This window comes from Triturus cristatus, chromosome 1_2, assembly GCF_964204655.1.
Source record: "Triturus cristatus chromosome 1_2, aTriCri1.1, whole genome shotgun sequence".
Lineage (NCBI taxonomy): Eukaryota > Metazoa > Chordata > Amphibia > Caudata > Salamandridae > Triturus > Triturus cristatus.
Genome location: NC_140580.1, coordinates 355,617,309 through 355,641,089, shown reverse-complemented (window position 1 = coordinate 355,641,089; position 23,781 = coordinate 355,617,309). Strand labels below are relative to the sequence as shown.

At 45.6% G+C, this 23,781-nt stretch overlaps 1 protein-coding gene across 2 annotated transcripts in view; it reads right to left on the bottom strand.

Moving 5' to 3' along the window:
* The window catches only part of THAP3 (THAP domain containing 3), a 166,943-nt gene that overhangs the window by 2,803 nt on the left and 140,359 nt on the right, over nucleotides 1-23,781 (bottom strand). For both annotated transcript variants that reach the window (XM_085604452.1, XM_085604459.1), the window contains exon 4: nucleotides 23,423-23,494. In XM_085604452.1, the coding sequence (XP_085460578.1) occupies nucleotides 23,423-23,494 (72 nt within the window). The remainder of the gene's footprint in view (nucleotides 1-23,422; nucleotides 23,495-23,781) is intronic.

Sequence of the window (23,781 nt, the reverse complement as noted above, 5' to 3'; positions counted from 1 at the left end):
ATCATCAATAAATGAATTTTTAGTTCTAGGGCCACTTTTATAGTTTTGTTTTGCTGACGTTAAAATTGAATGATTTACTGTGTCCTGGGTGGCAGATTTTCCTGATAATGCATAGGCTACTTACAGACCAGGCCAACAGGGCTCTATAAAGAGAACTCTTTGACTGGTAATGCTATAAAATGTATGCCCAATCACCATTTTGACAGTAGTCATGTTAACAAAGCAGAGAGCTGGGAGCCTTCTGTTCTCTGAAAGGTCCAAGCATCTGACCTGGACGAAGGCAAAGGGTTACCTTTGCCTGCCTCCCGTCTGCCCCTGCAAAACAAGCATCGTCACTGTAGCAGCAACATATGAGTTGAACAAGAGTGCCACCTCCCCTCTCCAGAGAGAATGATTGGAAACAATGTATAAAAGGATACCGAATTGGGAGGGGTGGCACAAATGGGGACTGGCTAATAAGGTGGCACTCAGAGGCTGAAGTCCAATTGCAGACCCAACAGCTTTGTAAGGAATGGATTTGGAACATGCCTTCAGAAGTGCTGGATGAAGTCACATAACTGTAATTAGTCACCAGAACAATCTGCTAGTAGGCACTGCCTTAGATCTAATGTGGAAAACACTGCAACCTTAAGTAAGGAAGAAATAATGTTGTGCATATTGGGAACAGGGTGACGATCCACTCCAATAGCCACATTAAGACTGTACAACCATAGATGCAGGTTCCCTTCACCCTTGAGCGCAATTACCGACAGCCACCCAGGTAAGACTCTTTTGGCTCTAAAACATCTTTTGCACACAAGTTTACCAAACTCTCTTTTAGATTAAAACGGTAGCACAATTGGGCATTCCTCACTCTAAGTCTAACAGGCATGGCTCCATTAATAACTCTAATATGGTGTTCAAACTTCAAGTACTTGCCTAGGCTCTCAAAAAAGACAGCGGTAAATGCGTCCTGTTTAGCCTTAAGATAATTCTCAATCCCATGCACGTTTCTTTGGACCCTCCTGTAACAAACTGTGGGATCTGCCTCAGGTCTAATCTTATTCCGTTCTCTTATTGATAAGCCAACCCAATATAGCTTCACATGTGTCCACAACATACACCTTGCCACGTGTCCTATACCCGTTAGAACTCAGTTCACCATAATTAATACATCTCCCATTGTGCAGCAAAGTTATGGAACTCATTGCCTACAGCCATGCGTCTCCAAACTAACAGACTGGTTTTTAGGAGAGCTTTGAAGTCCTGGCTGTTTGCTACAACATAGGCGACTGCTGTGGGCTTTAACACAGGTACTCACCTCAGCGCCAAGACGCCACGGCATACGAGCGCTCTATAAACACATATCCTATCCTATCCTATCCTGTGACCTGTATTGCTTCCAGGTTGGACATCAACAGGTAAGAGTTTTCTCCCCTGCCACAATTCTTGTACCAGATTTTTATCCAGAATTGTAGACCTTGCACCTGAATCTTCCAAGACTTCCACCAAACAACAATCTAAATAAATATAGCTTTTTGAGACACCTTGGCTCTTTTTGTCGCTGCCCTACACCCAAGATAATATTGGCATCCAAATCTGAATCATCCACATTAACATCTTGCACTAACATGATAACTTTCCCACCTTAACACACTGTCTCAAAGTGACCTTTTTTCCTGCACCTATTGCACAATTTATCAACAGCTGTGCTGCTTTTTGACTTACCTATATGGCTGCCACTAACACATTAGTAGCAAGAAGAGAAACATTTCTTATCTCCATTGTCCTCTTCTTTCTAATGGCCCTAAACAGTGTTGTCTTGTTTTTCGATATCACATGGACATTAACTCTTGATCCTCTTGGACCATGGATTTTCTCTACAAACTTCTCAATGTTCAATGCTCTTAGCTAGTTCATCAGCATCTTTCAAGGTTAGAATCTGCATTTCCCACAGCGTTCTTGTATCTTCTTGCTGTTAGTTCTCATTAGTACCTGATGTCTGAAGACTTCATCATTATTAATTATCTCAAATTCACAGTTTGCAGCCAATGATCGTAGGGATGCAACATATTATTTGATGCATTCGCTTACCCCTTGTTTCCTTTAGTAACACGTACCACGTTTTTATTCCAATATTATTTGTGTGTCTGTATCTGCTCTAAAGTTGCTTGACAACATACTCAAATGAGTTTAAGTTTGAAACGTTTGTCAAAGCACGTAGCAATTTAATTGTAGACCTTCACCTCCTAAGCAGTTCTTCAATAAAGACAATTTTTCTTGATACATGCATTCTTCACCTTCGAGTACCTCCACATACGCTAAACACATACTATGCCATACATCCCATGCTAGAACTGGTTATCCTGTTACCGGCAGGAGAAATGGAGGGATCAATATGCTAGAAATTGTGAAACACTTAAATGATAAATTAACACACAAAATGCAGAAACAGTCATCTAGAAGTCTTGATAAGAGTTAATGGCAAGATGACTGTAGGATGTGCATGTGTAACACCCAAGTACACACTTTTTACATTTGAAAGCTGCTGTTTGTGATCTAAAGCTATAGGACAACAAGAAGATGCTGTTGTTACACAGAGTTCATATTCCAACAATGCTCAACAAATCACAAGAGAGGACAATAACATTTAAATTGTATGTACCGTACCGTGGGTCTCTTTGGATCTGATGATGTCGGTTCAGCATAATGGTGACCAGAGACATGTGTACACACCTTGTAAGCTAAGATATTAAAGAGGGCTTTGAGTGCTGTGTGGGTCCCTGGAACTTAGGGTCGATCATTTAACAATTGATACGATTGTTAGGGAGGGGTGGTCAAACTAAATTATATCACATTTTTATTTTGGAATACAGCAGGGGTCTCAGATAGAAATAACTGACCTGGAGTGGCTGGGCTTTGTCAAGCGGTTTGTTATTAACCTTCAAGAAATTTGGGCTGACAATTCCATCTTCCTAGAGGGTTATAGATCTTATCACATATCTGCTGTTCCATCATGTTCGGGGCATAATAATGGGGGGGCCTCTCAATATTTTACTTACTATAGATATCTCCATCTTTAGGTGCATAACTGGGCCACCCCATTATTTGTTAATATGTCTAGCATTTAAAGATGGCTCTAGACTGGTGTTGGTGAATTTCTACAGTAATACCTTCCGCCCTAATAAATTTGAGATCTTAGGTAAAATGGGAAATATCTTGATTCATTCCACCCAAAATTCGCTTATGTTTTATACTCGGTGTGGGGAGGGGGTAAGTTTAATATCCACCTGTGCCCACTGAGGCTGAGAGAAGCCTGTGGTATATGGTATATAGACGACCAAGCTATGACCCATTTTCTGCAAACCCAGTATGGTAGGGCACTGAGTCACCTGCTAGTCAAATTTTATTTGACTTTTGTTAATGAGCTTTGTAGGAAGGTCGGATCTGACTGCATTGTTACCCCCACTTTTTGCCTGGTGTTTTGCTAGTTTTTGACTAGTCTGACTGGGATCCTGCTAATCAGGACCCCAGTCTATCTGCATTCTCCCTAACATTGTTATGCATGTACTTTGGTACACTCCAGGTTGGATACTGGGGTATCCTTAGAAGTCCCTGGTATATGGTACCCATGAACCAAGGGCATAGGTACCCCAGAGGCCTCCCATGGGCTGAAGCATGTATTGTGCCACCCACGAGAGGCCATGCAAAATGGAACAACAAGTCTGTTACTGCAACCTGTGTATGCTGGTGCTTGCACCACTTACGTTAGATATAGGCTCACTATATCTATAAGTCACTACACTTAAAACTTATAAGTCACCCCTATAGCAGACCTTATCAATTCTGAAGGCAGGATGCCAGGTTTTTAGTGAGAGGGTGCCCCTGCATGAGCAGAGCCTCTCTGCAGCCTTCGGAGACCATTCTCCCGGGTTGTCTGTGACTCAGCCGTACATATAGGTAGATGTGCATTATAACCTCGCAGTAAATGCTATCTCAAAAACGGCTGCATAGAAACATCATGTTTGGTATCAAACACCTTGGAATCATACCTCCACACCTTCAGAAGCGAGGTTCATGGGATCACTGGTCTATCCGGTGCCAGCCTTCTCGACCTGGATAGCACAAAATGGATGCTACCGACCAGAGACACATTTCTGCCCTCCTGCTGCTGAGCCAAGCTCAAGCAGAGGAAGGCAGCACAATAGGCATCCAGTCACGGGGAGGTGTGACCACCTCCCAGACAGGATTTAGTGTATAGGGGCTGGGTGGGTGCACTCTGAGCGTGCCTCAAAGTCTGCACAGGGGGCACATTTGGTGTCCCTGTGCATAGTCCGGCTCAAACCAGTTCTGGGAGCCATTGGCTCCTGCTCTGGCGTGAAACTGGGCAAAGGACATGGGTGCAACCACCCCTCTGTCCTGACCCTCCCCTAGGAGGGTCCCCCGAAACTGTCCAACCCTCTCCCGTGGATATAAAAAGGGTTTACCTGGCTGTAAGACTTTAGATTTTACGTGGACAAGATTCTACAAGAAGAAACCACTGATCTTCGCCCGTCTGGACTTCAACTGGACCGACTTAGTCTCCCTCTCCATCCAAACCTTTGTCTGTGCCCTTGCTCCATACAGGCTCCATGCAGGACCTGTGGTGTACTAAGGACAACTGAAGAATCTCCCTTGGAGTGAAGGAGTCACTCCCCTGCATTTGCAGGCACCTTAATGCAACTGACCGGTCTGCTGTTCCTGAGCCCCTGCGGACTCCGAAGATTTCAGCAACACAGGAGATGGGTTTTTGAAGTTCCCTGAGGACGATCTACCCTCTCAGCAAGTTTGAGGCCAGTACCCCTCGTGGGGACTGCATAACCCGAACCCCTGTGCACCGCGTCCATTTGCAGTTGCTTGTTGGCGAGTCTTGAGCTTGTGCATTGGACTCTGTGTAGTTCTCAGGGCCCAGATTCAGAGATACAACTTTGCCCACAGGTACGGAAAGACACTGGGCACACAAAGGGGTCGGAGTACTCACAATAACGAGCTCCAGCTGCTTCACTCAAGAGTCCCCAGTGCACTCGGAATACCTCCTGCTTCCTCAATTATCGACTGCTCTGATATACGCTTCCCTCGCTGTAGACAGCGGTACTAACTAGAGGGGTGAGGGGATCTGAAGTTGCCTCCCCACGCCGGGGTACATGGCATCAGCTCGGATAAAGAAGGACCGGACCCTAAAAGAGATGCTGGCCGGGCCCCCTGGCACCCCTCCTGGGGACCATCAGTCGACGTTCAACGCCAGTCAGCTACAGGATAATGACAGAGGTGAGGAGCCAGTCACTCGCTCCTTCCTGGAGGACCTGTTCTCTTTACAAGAAGATCTTCAAGCGATGAAACAAGACCTCTCCAGCAACATCAAAGTGATCAGGCGAGACGTGGTCACGATAGGGTCTCAGCTATCGGAGAGCAGGAACATAATTGTGATGAAGAAGTGGAACACCTACAACAAGTGATAATCCGTCTACGGGAACAGCAGATTGACTAGCAGGCTCATGCAGAGGACTTGGAAAACAGGGCAAGGCGAAATAATATACAAATTAAGGGAGTGCCATCATCAGAAGAGGGTATGGATCTTGCTCTCTACCTTCGAGATCTCTTCCACCACATATTGGAAGCAACGAAAGATCTAGAGATTAAAATGGATCGAGCACACAGAGTGGGTCTGCCGAAACCTGCATGGGCCCCACCTGCGGACATCCTAGCCTGTATTAACGACTTCCAGCTAAAAGAGAACATCTTGCGAAAGGCCTGTGAATAACACCCAGTGAACTGTAGGGGGCACACACTGAAAGGCCTGTGAATAACACCCAGTGAACTGTAGGGGGCACACATTGACGCATTATCAAGATTTTGTGACAATAACGCTGTAGAAGAGGCCTGAATTCTGTCCAGCAACCTCTCACCTATGGCGCATTGGGGTCTCTTACTCCTGGGGCCACCCTCTTTTGCCTTATCTTTCGTCTCGATGGCAAACTATGTCGGCTGCGCTCACTGGAGGAGACTTGCCGGATTCTTGACGTAGATGACTCTGCTATTGGAGCCCACGAGGTGGACGCATCAAAGCAACAGTCCTGCAGGCGCTCTTGATGGCAACAACAAACAAGAATCTGGGAATTTGATACCTGACCCAGCTACGATTGCAATGGCACGGCAGGCGGTGCTGGAGTCACTGACTGGGGACCAAACTAAAGCTGACAGCACATACAATAACTGGGCATTGACACTGCTACTTATTGATAGGATGACTGGGCGGGCGGCGGGGTTGGTTTGGGGGGAGAGATGTCCAGGGGCCACAACACCATACCTCTACCATCATTCTACAGAGACCTGTGGACTTCTTCCAACAGTACCGGACTTTATATTAATGCTCTTGCATTCTGTTGATTTTGTTTTTTGGGGAAAGTACTCACCTTTGACAATGACACATGATGGAATAGACACACTTATGCAGGGACCGTGGAGGAAGGGAGGGATGTAACTAGACCATGGATTGTCCACTTAGCCCTGCTCCACCATGAATATAAATGACCCGAACACAAGTTAAAGTTCTCACACTGAATGTAAAAGCTCTCAACAACCCAATCAAAAGCAGAGTACCCTTGTCAGACCTTAAACACTCTGGGGCTGACATATGTTTACTCCAGGAAACCCATCTCCTGATTAGCGCTTGGCATCGATTCCGATCCCGCATTTTCCCTCACCAGTTCTTTTCATCCGCACCCACTAAAATAGCTGGAGTGGCCATATTAATATCCAGATCTTTTAAGGGCAGGGTGGGTTTGAAAGTGGCAGAAATAAAGGGTAGACTTCTTGCATACACCATGCTTATTGGGGACAAACCCCTCGCAGTGGGCTCAATTTATACCCCCAATGAAAAAACAGGAACAATTCTTACACACAGCTGTTTCGGAGGTCCTCTCCGGAACAGTGAATCCTCCAGGAGGTGACCTCAATTTGGTGTTTGATAATGACAAAGATAGGACGACACACTGCTATGGCTAAACAGGGGCCCTGTCTAAGGGCGGGGGGGGGGGCAAGTGGGACTGGTAGTGGGAGACCTTTGGAGAGAATTTCACCCACAGGCGCTCAAGTATACCATTTTTCACATGCTCACAAAACATATGCACAAATAAGTACTTTTTAGTGACAAGAGACATACACACTCTTACAGTAGCATCTGACATAGAACCTGTGGCCCTATCTGACCATGATGCAGTAACTCTCGCACTGAAATTCTCTCCGACAGAGCGCCCTACAAGACTACGGAAGACCCTACTGCACCGCCCTGAGGTCGTATCACAGGTTACAAAAGCAATTCAAACCTTCTTAGGATTCAACAACACTCCTGAGACTACTGACTCCACACTCAGGGATACCCTGAAGGCCGTTATAAGGGAGAGGTCATAGCTATCACGGCAGCTAACAATAAGTTCCGCAAAGAGAAAAGGGATCGGCTGGTCACCTAGGTGAAGAAACTAGAATGTATACATTGTCGTATGGGGGCCCGAGGATATGGCGACAACTACAAGCTGCGCTATCTCAACTAGCAGGTATAGGTCTAGACGGGGCTGAATAAGCAGCACTCAGACTAAAACACTCCTTCTATGTAGGGGGGAACAAGTGCAGGCACCTGCTAGCTAATAAATGAAGGGCCCAACAACTGCGGGCACCCAATGGTAGTAAAGTGCTAGATGACAAATCCATATTCTCAGCATTTCAGGAATTTTACAAGGAACTTTATACAAGGCAAACCTCCCCCCCTCCAGTGCCCCACCTTGAATTTGCAGGGAGTAAACACGACTCCCCAGCACAGGCGGCCTCAATGGATTTCCCTATTGAACTGGAGGACGTTATCTCTGCAGTGTCCCGTCAAAAACCTTTAAAGTCTCCGGTACTGCACAGATTTCAGGTGGTCTTTTATAAAACTTTCTGTCAGGCCTTGGCTCCAATCCTAACAAGGTTGTTTAACTCGTTCTCGGGCCGGGATTCTGAGTCAATCTCTATAAATCCCAAGCTCTCAACCTATCGACACCCCCGTCAATGGTAGCCCAACTTAAGGCACGATACTCCATACAGTGGGCCATACCTAGGAATTCAGCTTGCCTCCTCAATCCAACTGACCGCTACACCAAACTACGGTTCCCTACTCCACCGGATTAGAAAAAACTTTTATCACTTGAAACATCATCATCTCTAATGGCTTGGCCAAATGGCTGCCCTTAAAATGACTGCCTTACCTAGAGTCCTGGACCTCTTCCGGACTCTACCAGTAATACTTCCGAAAGGGACGATCTTCACATTACAGAAAGAAATTAATCAATTTGTCTGGATGGGTAACAGACCCTGAATGCGAAGGGAGATGAGCTATCAAACCCCGGATGCGGGAGGCTTGGGTGTACCCAATCTCCAGCAATACTAACAAGCGGCGCAACTGCGCTGCCTGCTAGAGTGGAACAGGGACTAATCAGAAAAACACTGGTTGTTCCAAGAAAGGGCGATAGCAGGGTTACACCTATGGAAAGCCCATCTTCCTAAAGATATCGCATAGACCAAAGAGTCTGTATGTATCCTCTATCACTAGAACGATGATGGAGGTCTGGGATCAGGTGGGGATCCGAAGGGGCTTCACGTCATTCCCCTCTGACACCACTATTCAATAATGCGGACTTCTCCGCCGGGCGTTTGTAATATGGCGTCAGACGCAATGCTGCTCAACAGGCCATAATTTTGATTAGGACAGGATAATACCATTCACTCAACTACCCTCGCACTACAATCTACAGAAGACTGAAAGAATGCATTATATGCAACTGCGACATTGACTCGTGCACCCTTTTCACTGCCCAGAAGTACAAAGACAATTTACGCCCTATGAAAGGTGGCTAGTGACTAAAACCCCTGATAAAAGGCTCATCACCGATCTATATACTTTTCAACGCCAGCCCACTCGGCCCTTGATTGTTCCAAGTCAGAAGAGATGGGAGTTGTAGTTGGGCAGGCAGTTGTCCTCAAAGAAGTGGGGAGAGATCTATTACAGGTCACAGCATACAGCCCGCAATACTGCTAGTATTGAAACCGCCACCAAGATAGCCACTTATTGTTATCTCACCCTGGTATGTCTCCACAGAGGCAACCTGAGTGATGCCCAGATTGCTGGAGAGGTTGTGGTTCTCAGGGCACCTTGTTACACTTGTTATGGGACTGTCCCCGGTCGACAGAGCACAGGGCCAAACTCCCAGATGACATAGACTTGTACTTAGACACAAAAATACCTATTTTCCCCGCCTATATGATTACGGGCTTGCCCGAACATTCTTGTTCTACTGCACATAGGGAACTGATTCAGGCCCTTAAAACGGTCCCCAAATGTATTTCTAGAGTGAGAGATAGCCGGTGGGATTATAAAAAGGCCATCTCAGATAGAAAAGTGGAGTTGAGTTCCAAGGCATGGGAGGACCTAGAAAACGCTAGCGTTGTGAAGAACTCTAGATTGTTCGGGCTACCATTAATCACCCTTTTTAAAACCAGTGTTATCCCCGACTTGGAAGCTAATATACCTCCAAAGGAACAGATTGCCCTTTTCACTAAAATACATGACTGCACCTCACATACCCATGGAATAGGCATGGAGGAGTTCGGGCATCTGAAAAGTGGCAGTCTGGATGAGCGTTGCCCCCTTTGTCCTTTTCTGTGGAAGAAGTGAAAACCACAATTAACTTGAGTATGTGAGGAAAAGCCCCGGGCCCCGATGGGGTTCCTTTGGACATATTTAAAGACAATATTGAGTTGTGGGCCCCATTGCTTACCAACGTTTTGAAAGCCACTGAGGTGTGGGCACAGTAGAGACCTGGTCATACTAAAACATTATCTCAATATTTAAGAAAGGATGCTGTAACGCCCCTATTTTTTTTTTTTTTTTTAAACATGTGTTTTTATTGCAGCATTTTCAGCAAAATAACCATCTGGGCAATCGACACCCCCGTACAATCTCCGATCACACCCCTCGGTTTAGCAATGCACACAGCCATTTAGCCCACATCCCGGGGGCCGGGCGGCATATATAGACAGTTAAGCAAAGTAACACAACTATCGCCTCATAGCGGTGCCCGGTCCATGCCCCATGAGAGCCTCTGCTTTTCTGTCCAATCAGATTCTCTACCCATCCAACTCGATATAACACTACCCTCCTACCTCAGGAACTCCCCCCCCGCCCACCCCACCCCCCAACCTCAGGAACTCCCCCCCCGCCCACCCCACCCCCCAACTGCTGCTGATGTAGGCCCCTCCAGTGGTCCCTAACTCTAATGCGTGCCATCCGTCGGAGGTTACGACTATTTTCCCCAGCCTCAAGGAACTCCGCTCTCATCGCGCTCTCGTTCCGCCCGCTCGAGCCGGCTATCCTGCAGGGCCTGCCCTATCATCTCCCAAGCCCTCACCCACTCCAACCCCTTTTCTTTATCCGCCTTAGTCGCCTGCCGCCGTCTAACCTCACTCTCGCATCTAGACCATTTTAACAACTCGGATATCCACCGCCCGACTGACGGGCCCTCCCGGGACTTCCAGTGCCATGTAATTTCTCTCTGAGCCAACATGAGCCCCAAGTCAATGAATTTGCTCGTCACTTTCGTCTTTGCTGTGTGAGGGAACCAAAGCAACAAACACGCCCCCATGTCAAACTCCACCTCCCGGTCAGTGATAGTATTCAAGATCTCTCCTACCTCAGCCCAGTACGACCCAAGCTTCGGACACCCCCACAGCATATGATCTAGTTCAGCTCCCAGTGTGAAACAGCGCGGGCAAGCGGCCTACCGCACCTTAAAGTACCGGCTAATCTTTCCCGGGGTCAAATATGCCCTATGGAGGATGAAGAAATGCACCTGCTGAAAGCGGGCATTCCCGCTACCCTTCCATGTCCTCCGCAGGATGTGGCTCCAGATCGTGTCCGGAATGGGTTTGCCTATGCTTTCCTCCCACCGCTCTTTCAATGCCGCCAGCGGCTCCAGCCCCTCCTGCAGCAATCTAGCCTGTAGGCATGTCACCGCCTTAATCGTTCCCGCCGCCATCACCACGTACTGACAGGTCAGGGCCGCAGAGGGTTCCGCCAGCCCCTCTCTCCAGTATTTTTGTATCGCCGCGCTCACCGCCGCGTGCAGGAGATAACTCCCATCCGGGAGGCCAAACTGCTCCTGCAAAACCCCGAAGGGGGCCAGCGCCCCGTCTATGTAGAGGTCCCCCACCATCTGCAGCCCCAGCTCTTCCCACTCCGCTAGCGGGGACCAGTCGCCTCCATGCGGCAGTGCCGTCAACATCCCCAGCGGGATCTCCGGTGCATAAGGTCTCACCGTCTTCGCCCTCTTCATACCCCTCTGCCAGCATAGCCGGAGAGTCCGCTCCTCGATGGATAAATCTCTCAGGTCCAATTTCTGTTGCATGACTATGTAGGACAGGACATGCCTCTGGATGCCAGTCCCCCGTCCCTGCTCCGGGCCTCTGAACACTCTGGCAACATTCTATGTCAGCACTTGTAGCTCTGCCGCCAGGTAGTATAATTCAAAATCGGGGACCGCTAGTCCCCCCTCTAGTTTAGGCCGCATCAGAGTTGTCAGGGCTACCCTTCGCCGTCCCGTCCCCCAAAGGAAGCCGATGACCTGCGACTTCAATTCTTTGAAGATCCTCTGCGGGATCCATATTGGCAGCGTGCGGAAATAATAGAGCAGTCGGGGCAGAGCCACCATCTTCAGCAACGCAACCCGGCCCAGCACCGAGAGCGGTAGGGCAGCCCAGAAGGCCATGCACCCCTTCAAGGCCCTTATACACCGCCCCACATTACCGTCCAAGAGATTCACGACGTCGTGGTATATCCGGACTCCCAGGTAAGTAAAGCACATAGCTTCCCATACCACATCCCGAGTGGGAGGGCAATATGGGACATCTGCCCGCAGCGGGAAAACACAGGTTTTGGTCCAATTGACCTTGAGGCCCGAGAGCTTGCCGAAGCGCGACAGCATCCCCACAGCCCCCTGATGCTGTAACGCCCCTAGATGTTACAGGCCAATATTGCTTATTGATTCTCTGGTGAAAGTTCTCAGGTGAGTTCTGCTGGCCCGTCTTGAAACAGGGGCTGGGTAGACCAATGGTCTTTAGGAACATCCAATTTGGCTTTAGGAAAGGCCTAGGAACTGAAGATCAATGCCTGAACTTGTCGCTTCTTTTGGGAAAGTAAACTGTGGCCAAGGGGATGTCTCTGTACTTGGGTTTTATAGACCTGTCCAGTGCTTTTGATGTTGTGGAAAACACTAAATCGTGGGATATTACACACACGATGGGCGTGGACAGGCCCATAATTCAGTTTATAAGAGAAATGAAATGAAAACAGGATTTCTAAAGCGCCTGGTTACCCATAGGCATCCCCACGCTAATGTCTGCTAACACACTGAGCTGTGACCCATTCATTTAGGGAAGATTAGTGTTTTAATCTGTCTCCGGAAGATGAGGTAGTTAGGTTGAACACAGATCTGCAAAGGCAGACAAAACATGTGTGAGGTCGGCCACTCAACGGAATGTACTGACCCATTTGTTGTGGGGGGGGGGGGGGGTACGGCACGGCTGTGTCCTAGTTCCATTCCTCTTCACTCTCTATATTGCCCATCCAGAGGGTTGGTTAGTCGAGCAGTGAAGGTTATCGCCCAAACCCACCCCTGCTGTAGGCAGACGTTGCGAGCAGCTGGGCTGAACACCGAACTCCCTACAGCTTCTACTGGATGCCTTTACCCGATTCCTGTATGATCTGGGCCTAAGGGTTAATACGATAAAGAACTTTGTGATGATGTGTGGCCATACTAGTAGACCACAACAAAACTTCCATTTTAACAGAAACCCGCTTATAGCACCACCACCTTTGTATATCTAGGGGTTCATTTCAACAGTTGGGGTTCGTGGGAGCATCAAAACAGCATTAGGAAGGCCCAGATGGAAAGGGAGATAGGCGCAATCTTTTCTAACAAAGTTAGGCTCCTCCCTTGCAAAGCACTTATTGTCCATATATTGGGCGAAGTGTATCGCAGTGGCTTCTTATTGGGCGGGGTTTGGGAGATGGCAAACAGTGCACAATCTGTGGAAAATACATTTTTAAAGTACTTGTTATTTCTCCCACCATCTGCCATATCTTTGTTGTGTCACAAAGAAGTGGGTCTTTGTTTTTTGATTGATTTTTGCAGGCCGGACATCTTACTTTATGGCATAGGGTCTGGAGGACCGAGGAATTACATTTTACAATAGCCCTCCTTTTAGACTGTCTAGGCTTACACCGAACCTTACATATTCCTTGGATCCCAAATATCAAGCATATGACCGCTAAAATCATGAGGCCGGAATTATTTGAGATTCCGAGCAGCCTGCATTCCATCTCGAATAAGTCAGTGAGGGAGCTATGCATTGAAGCTCTCAGTAAAGACAGGTGGGCAAGAAGTGTACATATGCTCTTTGTAAGCCAATGTATGATGTTGTACCCCACCCTCGATATTTCTTTGTATTCTTTTGCACCTTTTATAGTGCAACAAGGTCAAATTTGATAGAAAACATGGCTTTTTCAACTGTAATAACACCCGAAGTTTTCTGAAGTCTAGGGACAATGAAGAAGTTATTGACTGTGTGATTGCACTTTTAAGCAGTGTTTTATATATTAGAAAAATAATTGTATAATGACTGTATTGCCAGCAATTTGTAGATGTGCACTTTAGCATGAGCACCTTAACATATTAATCTTTACATCCTGTATGGAAACAGGTATGTTTAAATGATGTTGCCCCACTCCTTATTTTTTAATCTCAGTCAAATATTCTTTATTCGGTTCTTATTGAAACCATAAAAGAGAACATCAAAAGGTAAGACAAGAAACAGACAATATATAATAAAATTCATAATAAACAGTGGTATTTCATCACGTAGCAGTAAATCGCTAATTTCCAAATGTGGACAAAGGTTAAAATTTTGTAACCATGATCATAGGTCAACACACAGAAAATAATAATATAATATAAATGCTAAAAACCACGCAGTGTCCTCAAAAAGCCATGATGTTCAGAGGCAATTCATGACGGATCAAATAAAACCATAAAACAAGTGAACGGAGCGGGGTGTAATGGTAGCAGGCAAATATTCCAAAACTCTCTTTTTCCCAGTCTCCAGATGCTCACTGGTCATCTTTAAGAAAGATAAAATCTTGGAAATTTGTTCAAAGTTATAAAAACAATCCACCATTCCCCACTGTCTCCAGCTGCCTTTAAATATAATTAAGCCATGGTATCTTCTGCATATGATCAAGGCTAAGCAATCCAGTATTAGTGCACGGTTGAGGGCCGGCTCATCTTTTTGGAGGAGTGTGGCTCAATGGTTAGAGCGGCAGACCCTGAAGCAGAGTTCTGGCCAGGGACCAGGGTTCGATTCCCGCCTCAGCGGGGCTCGGGCTCAATTTCCTCGGACCTGTCTATTCTCGCCTCGGTGCCTATTCTAATCACGGGCCCCACGCTGCAACTCTGGGCAATAGCTTGCTTAGCCTCCACACCGGCCCCAACAGCGCTAAGGATGCCTGGCTTCACCCTGGGGGTGCCCAGGAGTGGACACTTCACAGGGAAAGCCAGGAGGGGTTCCACAGCGGTATGAGTATCAGCGCCAGGAAACCGCAAAAGGCGACACCGCAAGGTGGCCGTCTGGTGACAGTGCGCTCTATAAGTACCTTGACATTTACATTTACATATACTGAGTGCCATAGCAAAGTTGGAGCAATTTGTATATGATGGCTTAGAGGAGTCGGACCTAGTTCATTGTGACAAAGAATAATTGGGAGACTGCTTGGGACGGTTAGTAATCATCTGAGGAAATTATTCTCCACTGCCGAAGGTGAGACGGAGTGCAAAAGCCCCATACCCCAGCCCCACGGAATGTTGCAGAGCACGAGCGAGCCTTATAGATGTTAATAATTGAACCAATAGGTCCGGATGCCAATTTCTTAATAAACCTGAAGAGTGCCTCCAAGTTTTGGTTGAAACTACTAACCCGAGTTTCAACCAAATGATGCCACCTAAATATGAAAAAATTGAGACACAAGACATCCTCTTATCATTGATAAAACATGATGATTTTAAAATGGGGGCGGGGGATTTGCCCACCACCATAGTATAATGCTTGGCCATATTGGTCTTTAGACCCAAATTAGACATACTTTTTAATCTATTTTATTTTTTAGTGCACTGTTTCAAGATTGCGTGAACAAAATGATCTGAAAGCAAACCTAACAAAGAAGTGATGGTGATACATTTTATAACTTTGTGCATGGTCATTTATAACTATGAATGTCAACAGTGTTGATGTTTATATATGTCATGTCTGTGTATTGTTTTTATGGGCCCTTTTATGGCTTTGTATTTACTAAAACCGAATAAACTATTTAATGATAATGAACTACGTACTTATGCAAGCAGAATGCGGGAAAAATGGTTGACTTCGAAGTTGAATGCACAACTGTCAAATGTATTCCACTTTTGAAAGTTTACAAATATCCACTAAAATCGTGCAAAGCAGCTTGCTATGTGCTCGTACCGTTTCACTTGCGAAGATAACTAACGATTGCGTATTCGCATGATGTCACAATGAACACACAATAACTCTTTGTTGGAACGCACTGCTAGTCCCATGGTAGAAATGCTTGAAGATCCTTCACCATCCATCAACTTTACTCCCTTCTCATGCAATACCAGACCTTAATATTGAAAGGAATAGTCTACTGTTGATATTATCAGGATTTGTTGTTTACGGATCTGTCTTCTGCTCGTCGCCATTGTGGAACGGAAGAAACAATGCTTGTCACGGGTACATTTTGTAAACCTGATAAATTTCTGGGACAGCGTATAAAGAAACAAGAATGCTGTAATTAATTAGTACTGGGGTACATGTCCGATGATCCTGTTTACTTCTTGCCAACTGCCACCCTTCAAACCATCACATGCCCCACTGCTAATCTACCTCTCAACACACTACAGTCCATCGTCTACCAACTAACATTCCCTCCAAGCTGAAGACAGCAGACGCATGACACTCAAAGAAGAGTCAAAGCAGAAATAGACCCTGCTGTGCCTTAGAAATTGTCCAGTATCCACAATAACAGAAGTGCAAAGCCGGCCTTGTTGTGTGATTATCTCAGGATGGGATTCTTGCTGCAGGGGGGCATGGGGACATGGTGGACATGTAACACAGACACCCATGTTGTGGGTTGCATAACGCCGAATAAACGGAGAGGAGTTTTGCTTATTCACTGACAGAAGCCATGCCTCCTCCCTCATGGCTGTGTGCATGCAGGAAACACGCTAGTGGGATGACTCTCCAAACTGGATGGCACAAACACTGTTTGCAACGTGCATTCTTTCACACCAGTAGCAAACGTCAATAGGCAACACCTTCACATGGCGTTTAACCATGAAGATCTGTCAACGCAACAAAGTGCTGGAGATGTGTAGAGGGGTGCTTGGTTATGTTGCGACTGTAAGCAGTCATGGGACAGGTGTTGGTGGTTTTAGGATGTAAGCAGGAAGATACATCCTCTGCCCAGAAGATCCTCAGGGCTGCCAGTGCTTCAGCCCTCTCCACTGCAGAGTGCTGGCTCCTGGAAAGAACGCTGGAAGGCTGAAAGTGAAGGTGGACTGAAGGGGACTTATCGATCAGAGTAATTTACACTTGAATTCGTCTACTGCTGAGGATTTTTCAAAGCTATGTCTCGCAGGTCTCAATGTATGGGTAAAATTGTTATGTTTTGGTACCAAGGTGCAGTTTCAATTGATGATATCTATGGAAGACATCTAATCCTGAGGACCCCTGAGCCTCCTTCGTCTCCATGACGTGATATGCCTTTCCTATGGCTAGCTGGGTTAACTTCATCTCATCGCATGCCCATCTGGCCTGGTTGTTTAATTATGCAAAGGACCACAGTGGGCAAATCTTGCTTAGGTCTTTACACCTTCTCAATAACTTTGCTTTTTCCAGTTTATTGACCTCCTTGCTGACAAACATAGAATGGCATGCACAGGTCTCCTTAGTACCAGGAGCTGTTATGTATGTTCAATGTGCTTTATTTGCTTGTCATGAGGGCATTTAACTCCTTGCAGCAGCTCTTGGTACTTTTTCAGCCGAACACTTAAGCCTGGGAGATCAAAGTGGACTAGCTACAGCCCTGTAAGTGTGCTGCATCTTAGCAGTATGCCATCATTGCTTCAGTTAAACATAATTGGAGGTATGTATCAAATCCCATTAAGCTTGATGTTGGACTCGAAATACCCCAGTGATAATCAGGTTCACGGCATCCAAAGACATGTATGTGGGTATGTTTGGGGAAAGGGATGGGTAGGCTTACAGTTGGCAGTATTGGTTCAATTCTATAATGTTGAACTTTGCTCACACTGGAGTTATATCCAAACCTTGTATGGCCTCTTGGCACTTTTGGGTGGGCACTGTTGCTGTTTCAAGCCTTGCACCTGGGGGATGAAGTGAATCCTTCTACCGGATTCTCTTCAGAGGTACTAGAGTATGCAACCCCTTCCACTGGGCCTTTTTAATGCAATCGTCCTTGCATTGGCCTGCCCTTTGAAGCAAGATGTCTTTGGTTGAGACAGACATCACACAAGGTAGTTGTCTTTTCCACAGGTGGAGCACCGCTTCTCCTCAGTGGGGCATTCCTTCCTGACAGGGTCGCTACAGTATTTGCAAGGTTTGCCATTCAGCTAACCCTGGGACATACCCCGGAACTCTGTGGCTTATCCAGTCCACCTTCTCAGGAGGTTCTTGCACAGTGATGTAGACGAAAACCACCTCCATGTGAGCCACTAGGACCAGAAAAGGTTCTGATAAATTCCCCAGAGCCAACATGGTGTGCAGATTTATTTTCACTCTTTCAAGAATTGTTTTCTTAAATTTGATGCGCACTATGCCATTGTTATTTGTGACTAGATTTCTTCTTTTGGGTCAGCAACGATCCGAGTGCTTATCAGGTCATGCAGCCCTGCTTGCAATGCAACTAGTGAATCTCTTGCCTTCTGAGGTGTGAACCGCAGCAAAAAGTTCTTATGGTTCAGGTAGACTCTTCTCGTATTCTTCTTTGTCACTCCTGTTTGGTAATCTTAGACACATTTTCAACATCTCCTCTACAGGTGTTCCAAGAGTAGTGATCCCTTCATGTGGTGTCTGTTTCTTTCAACATGACAACATAAGGCGGAGAGCCAGGTATCTGATATAGAAGCAGCACATGATGCAGAGGGCAAAAAACATCACATGCACTCCCATGAAAAAAAGTTGCCTGAATGTGAGGAGTGGGAGGATATATGACATCGAATTAAAGGGACGGTAAAGAAATTATGTTCCATGGGAGGGACAAACACAAGAAGAGGAAGGCCATCAAACAAGCAGGCAAGGATTGAGAATACGGCCAAATAATGGTAAGCAGCCAGTGGTGCCAAAGCCCACTGTGCGTTTTGGTACTGTCCACAATAGGTCTTTCGACTACTACAGGCAAAACATAAAACTACTGATAGGATTTACACCAAACATGGCATGAAAATACAACTTTACTGAAGCAAGTGCCTTTTGTTTGGTGTAAATCAATTCAGTAGTTTGGTGAAATTAGCACATTTAGCTTGTTGTTGGTCATTTTACTTTTTTGCAGCGCGTTCAAGGGGTAGGAGCACAGCTGAAATGGGACAGAGGGTCAAAGAACTGTCCATTTGCTAGTAACTGTGACATCATTCGACAAATCACATGAAACTTTAGAGACCGTTATTGTGTTCAGCTTTCTGTGGAAATGGTAAGTTTAATACAGATCCATAATGGAGAAGCAACGTTAAATGGGGGAGGTGAGTAAGAATGCCTTCATGTGCTAATACCTTTGGTGCTGTTTGATGGATCTGCATGAAATTAGACAATGCTTTTAGCCAATAAAGGCCAGTGATAGACTCTCAGGATTGATGTAATTCCGACAGGAGGTGGGGGGAGGGAGGGGGTGTATGCCAATATCTAATCACAGTTTTACGGATCTGCGCAACACTTGGCAGACACTTACCATGTTTAGCTTATATTTGATATGTTGAGTTTCATGTGCATCCATCAAGGTGGGGCAAAATTAAGTGGGTGGGGGTATGAGTGTCAAAAAAGCTGCGTTTTCCATAAGAGTCAGAAACAAATAGCTGAAAGGATTTGCTCCTAATTTGGCATTATACTAGACCTTTTAATCAGAGAAGTGCCTTTGTTAATCCACAGGGGCCAACCAGCTGCAGGTACCTAACACCTGCTATGCATGCCCTTTAGACGTACACACCCACCAGCTGTACACAGCTGTCCAAAGGACCTAGCCAGGCGCTGCGGCCAACACACAGGGAGCAGCAGTCCTGGCTGCACAATGCAGAAGGGCAGGGCCGGACTTGGAACAGCAACCAGCCCTGGCAGATTACTGCCCGACCGGCCATGGGAGAGGGGATACTAGTAAGAAGCATCGCTCCCGCTTTTGTTAAAGGGGCCGATATCGCGGCACTGCTGCAAAACCGGCACCCAGTGACAAAACCGGCCCCCACGGCCACAAAACTGGCCCCCATCCCTCTGGGCCACCAGGAAAATGACCAGTGCCCGCAACGGCCAATCCGGCCCTGCAGAAGGGAATAGTTTCATAGAAGTTGGATGTAGCATAGCCTCAAAAAACTCAAATAATAGTTGAAAAAAAATACAGCAAAAGTAAAGTTACATTTAGGATTGGTTATAATACCTTAATGTACATATTAAAAGAACCTCTGAAATTCACTTAAAAAAATTAACACACACAGTTATAGTACAGGCATGAATACAACTGAATTTGTTTTTTATAAACACTTAAATTCACCAGAAGTAAGGTCCACCATTCGTAACTCTGAAAGATAGTTTTAAGAGTAATGTGATACGTAATCTCACCTATAAAATCATTTATGACATTTGTAATTGCAACTGTCCCATCAAGAGTTAGGTCATCAGCACTGTAGTTCGTGGGCGTGTTAAGGTTGGCATGGCTATTTTACGTTTTGCGACTCTGACCATAACCTGTGAATTTCAGTGGTTTTACTGTTTTAATTTGTAAACATAACGGTACTTTTTCCAAAGATTAAAACAGCTTTTTCACTATGCAAAGGCCAAATCATTCCGTTGTCACTGTCTGTGTCTACTGTCTGCCGTATCTGCCAATATTAGGGTGACTGTTTCGCTCAGGTGTTTCAGTGATAATGCTGATGCCTGCCAAGTCAACACCGTGGAGATCAAGGCGATGGAAGGTGACGAGAGTGTAAGCGTGCTGGAGGGGATGTTAATGGAACACTCGATAATCCTGTGAAACCCAAGTGGGTTCCTGACAACGTAGAATTAATACCAGCTCCCTAATTTATCAAACTGTGTGATTCTAGGCAAATATTTTACTACAAGGAATTCGTCAATTTTGCAAACATCTTCTGCGTCCAGCCTCCACAAACCTTGAAACAACAACCTGTATAGTGAAATCCTTTACACCTAGATATTTATATCTTCCCTAGGTAGATCACAACATTATTATATATGCATTTAAACACATTACATACATTCTCTGGTTATTAGGGGTGGGGGCTAGGATAAACTACTTTTACTTGGTCTGTTACTCTTAGTGTTGGGCAGTCACAGTTATCAATCTATGCATATAGTGACACCTAGTGGTGGGCCGGCAACTGATCTAGTAGGTACATAATAGAGCTATAGGTGCATTAATTCAGAAATACTGTGCCCAGAAGGAGAGGTATTCTCAAAGCCACTGTGTAATGGCAACTCAAAAATCCACTCCTACCTGATCAAAAGGGTGGTGGGTGTTTGGGGTGTGACAGCCCCTAACAAAGCATTCTTGGCTTGGTAGTTCGGTCTGGGGGCCCCGATTTGGGTCTGCTTTCTCTGTGTAGGTTTTTCTCATCGTGAGCCAAAAATAAAAAATACAAAAGTGACCTTTGATTTAACCAGGAGAGAGAGAGAAAGAGAGAAGGACAGAGATACCCATCGGCTGGTTGAATTTTAAAATGTGAAACCAGATAACTTGGAATCAACACCAACTTCGTTGCTTGTCCAAATTGTGTGATCTTAGGCAAATATTTTACTTCACAGAGCCTCCATTTTCTTCATTACATATGAACACACTTATAAGTACTTGAGTTCAGGATGCGAGAGGTACAAACATCTCTTATGTTTGATTTAATAGACTATAATGTTGCTCTATTTATAATAAGAATTTGGCCATGTTTACAGTTTATATGACTACTGACTAGCCTCTTAGTTTACTAATGGTATTGTCACTGGGGGCCTGCTAAAAACTTTTAATACATGTCTGTCTAGGCAGTGATATCACCTGATGTACTAAGGTGAAAGGCTTCTGCATGCTAAAGAAGAACCATTTTTTGTATTTTGAAGAGATGATATCATGTTTGTATATTATGTTTGTTGTACTATATACTTCCCAAACGTTGTCATAGCAAGTGCATGGACTCTTGGGGCCAAGTCTTATTTATGGTTCATCTCTGGCTTGGCTTGCCTTATTAATTTACCAGTGTGCCCTCCTCTATTCGAGGCTCGGGCTTAGTACATGGAGCAATCAGTCACCTGACAAAATCATTTGTAAAAGGTGAGGACTAGGAAGATGCAGCCCTGCCCATATGCACCAATTTGACAACTCTGTTATCAAGGCTTCTTGTAGCAGAGATGAACAGGTGTGAGTGTAGTAAAAATATATTTAAAATAAGTGATCCCAGGATATGGACTCCAGGCCATCGATTTCTAGGTGACCCTTATCATAAGTTCCCAGAGATAACCGCCAGGCCCAGGTGGGACGGGCAGAAGCATAGCTTCAGGTGGGATGTTTGTGGCGTTACAACCCTCAAACGCATTATTGGCTTGACAGGAAGGTCTGGGGGCCATACGTCGAGTCTGAACACACTGAAGTACTCCTCTCATGGTTGCAAATGTACTTATTTTTGGAATGCACAAACACGGGCAGTAATAGGCTTGGCAAGCCACGCCAGCCTCAAGTTCATAGGCATACGACTGCCAATCAAAGACCCAAAAGGGGATAGGATGAATGGTTGCAAACAAATGGCAATTCTTCAGGGTAGCGTTCCAGCCCATTGCTCTTTGCTCACTGTGTCACTCTAAACAGAGGATCGTCTTACGCAAATCAGTATTTACCCTGTTCCTCATGGAAACATTCTTTACCGAACCTTGGTCATCACACCACTGCACCCTTCAGCCCATAGCTTTTTTAGTTGGTAAATTTAAGATCCACCCCCCCTCCCCCTCCCCCCAAGTCTTTCCTACTAAGCTATGGCGCTGTCCTCGATGCAGAATGGGACTCTACCAAAGGCACTTACCTCTCACACTTTTGGTACCCTAGATGTGGACTTTGACGACCTGATACATCTAAAACAGGTCATCTGGCACTAGGCTGGAGGAGAGAAATGGTCGAGTAGCTGGACTCCTTCACCCTCCTCGTGGTGTGGCAAGTGTGCCATGCGTGCTCATGCAACGAAGGAAATGGACCAGCCAGTTTCGCAAAATACAGCTATCTTTGAGTTGTGCTGGTGTCACTGTGCCTACTGCACAACTTCACAGCTCTGCTCTAGCATCATCTCTTTGTTACTAGCACTGCTCAACAGGGCCAGTGAGGGAGATCGCCGCACAGGAGCAGAGTGCCCATAGATGCATGATTTCCTGCCTTACTGACAGAGTAGGTGCTCGGTGAGAGCAGGGGCACTCTAGTTGCACACCTGTTATCACCTCTTGAAGCCACATCCTAACCAAATACTGGGTTATCTTCACTATAAATGCCCACCAGGTGCTCCAGGGGCACCTAACATCGAGTACAGACATACATGGGGTAACTGATTTTCGGGATCTGGTCAGTGCAAAAAAAGAAAAAGACACGGCATGATGTGCATGGCTTTCAAAAAGAGCAGTAAGGCAGAAGCTACAAGAGATAAACAAAAATGAAGAAAAGAGCAAAAATTGATCTGGAAAAATTAAGAATTTGTCCAGTAAGAAAGCGATTCCAAACCACACTGATGAGCTAAAAAAGAAAACGAGCAAAAGGTTGCCCCTGCTTCCATTGTGCAGGGCACCCAAAGCTCTATTAAACACTAACGCAGTCCATTCCTGCCACCAGATGATAGAGTACCCTAGGATTAATTAAGGAAGACAGCTAGTACATGCAAGAAGATAGGCTTTTGCTACGCATATTTCTGAATGAGTATCCGGTGTGACTTGGTAGAGGAACGTGTAGTGAAAGTGCACAAAAACAGTACGTTAGTTTAATTTTTCTCAAATAAAACGGCATTCTCACCATTTCTGTGGCTTGTGCTGTTTCCAAGAGTCTTTTCTTCCAACATTTAGTTTCGGTGATACTCTGTTCTTCCTATAAAAAAATGTTAAAACAGGTTTAAGAAAATGTATACTAGAAAATCGCATTCGTGTGAATTATAGTTTTTTTATTTTTTTATTTAGCATGGATTGCATTATGCCAGACATAGCATTTTAAAACTGTAAATGGAAAATGAAAGACTGACATGTTTGCATGGCAACTGAGATCTGCAACTATCTTTCTAAATTCTGAGACAGTTTTTTAAGGCAACAAAGACTTCCACAGTTCTGCGGCTGTGTAGGCATAAGGAGAGAAATGACCAAAGACCGCATTCTCCATTA